The 2,122-nt window shown below is 39.4% G+C and overlaps 1 protein-coding gene across 1 annotated transcript; it reads right to left on the reverse strand.

Annotated features, from left to right (window-relative positions):
- Window positions 1-594: 594 nt before the first annotated feature.
- On the reverse strand, window positions 595-1,794 carry LOC121784082. Its single transcript, XM_042182261.1, has 2 exons — window positions 1,770-1,794; window positions 595-971 (listed from the first exon to the last, which is right to left on the reverse strand). Exons 1-2 carry the CDS (start codon window positions 1,792-1,794, stop codon window positions 595-597), a joined length of 402 nt encoding a protein of 133 aa, XP_042038195.1.
- Window positions 1,795-2,122: the final 328 nt, after the last annotated feature.

Below are 2,122 nucleotides of genomic sequence, written 5' to 3' on the forward strand. Positions count from 1 at the left end.
ACATATTGTGTATTATATAGTCAATTATATGTATTACTCGTGACCATGTGGTGCATTATTCGCAGATACCAAAATGTGGCAGTTACTTTTCCGTCAAATGTCAATAATAACCTTGTAATGCATACAACCACCTTCTATAATGCAACACGGAACCAGTTTTATAGAATCAATCTGATCCGTTGATGCCTTAGATCTAACGCGTAATATTAAGAAGGAAAAATGATCTAAGATGTGAAAAGGAGAATAACGCTCCCCTATATATATATATATATATATATATATATATATATATATATATATATATATATAGGTCCATGATCAATTGAGATTTTTTAGGCTAATTGAGAAATGAGATGCAACATCAGCCACTCATTTTTATTAAATGAGGGGTCTAGATTTTGCCACAAAAAAATATTTTTAGATTAATTTATTATGAAAGGGTATAATGGTAAATTTAGTTGAAAACAAATGAAAACTAACTTCTCCCCTCCCATTCTTCTTCCCTTACGCCTCCACCTTCTGCTCATCTCCTCCTCCACTCTTTTCCGACCCTTCTCGCTGATGCTCCGCCTCAAATCACGGCAACGCTCCTCCTCACCCCGTCACCAGCTCCTTCCTCGTCGGAGACGCCTCCGGAGGTGGAATCCCTAGCTCGTCGTCCAACGCCTCGAGCAGATAGCCTAGATCCGGCCGCGATTCGCCGGAATCTGACACCAATTCGACGATTCCTTCCTCAACCTCTCCGGATTCGCCGCAATCCGACGCCGATTCGACGATTCTTTCCTCAGCCGCTCCGGATCCGTGACTGGAAGTGGGAGATGTAGTGATTTCCTCCTCGAAACTCTTCATGAATGAGTCGAGGTCGTGGATGGAAGTGCAGAGATCGGAATCCTCGTCGATTCCGTCCAACAGATCCTCCCTCAGCCTCTCCACCTCCGGTGAGTCAATCTCCTCCGACTCCGTCTCCGTTTCTGTTATGGAATTATCAATTAAGCTATTGCATAGTTGTATACTATGATGCTTAGAGAAGATTAAGTCAAATAGTTGTTATTTTTTAATTACAATTAATGTTTTTGAGTTGTTGACAATATATACAAGCTTTTGACAAGCTGTTGACATTTGATATACAAGCTGATACATTTTACTATAAGTTGTTGACATTTGATATATAAGCCGGTGACACTATGACAACTATGGTGCATATCGTGTCAACGACACATACATGTCATGTCAACTACGGTACATATCGTGTCAACTACACATACAAGCCATGTCAACTGTGTTACAAGCCATGTCAATTACACGTACAACCATGTCAATTGCACATAGAAACCATGTCAACAACAATTATAAGTCATGTCAACTAGACATACAAGCCATGTCAACAATCCGACACATTAAAACACGAAATGACACTTATACCCCCGTGTTGACATAATGTGATAACTGTTGACATTTAGTTAATCTTGTGGATTAGTGGCTGATATTGCATCTCATTTCTCAATTTAGCTAAATAATCTCAACCTAACAGGACCATATATATATATATATATATATAGCATTAATCTCCTTTTCATCTATTAGATCCTTTTCTCTTCTTAATATTATAAGTTAGATCTAATGCATTAACGGATCAGATTGATTCTACAAATCTATATCCATGTTGCATTATAGAGGGTGGTCATATGCATTACAGGGGTAATGTAGACATTTGACGGAAACATGAACCGCCATATTTTGGTATATGCGAATTTTACGGGATTTGAAACCATCCGCCTCTTCTTCTTTCCTCATTCATTACGCACACAACCAAAACCACTCCATCCACTCCCTCCACTACCGCAAACCCTAGTTTTCACTCCCTGCCACCGCATTCGAAGAAATAGCAGCCGTGCACCAAAAATCTGCGACAACTAGCTACCGGCATTACCAGCTGCTCCTACACACCGACTCCTATCGACTAGGTATGTTTCAAAAGGGATGTGGGCGTGTTTTTTCCATGATTTTGCATACCCGAATTGTTAAAATTGAAACTTTTAGTATGCCGAGGTGCAGAAATTTCTGAAATAACTTGTTCTTTGTTTATGTTTTTCTCTGAATCTGTAGTGTAGAAATTGGGTTC

Source organism: Salvia splendens, chromosome 21 (assembly GCF_004379255.2).
Source record: "Salvia splendens isolate huo1 chromosome 21, SspV2, whole genome shotgun sequence".
In the NCBI taxonomy this organism is placed as follows: Eukaryota; Viridiplantae; Streptophyta; class Magnoliopsida; order Lamiales; family Lamiaceae; genus Salvia; species Salvia splendens.

What these genes read in the sequence shown, in the direction of transcription:
- LOC121784082 (XM_042182261.1), bottom strand. Translation starts at nt 1,794, where the DNA reads ATGAGGAAAGAAGAAGAGGCGGATG. An exon ending in GAAAGAAGAAGAGGCGGATG is followed by an intron (nt 972 to 1,769) that starts GTTTCAAATCCC and finishes ATTCCATAACAG; the next exon opens with AAACGGAGACGGAGTCGGAG.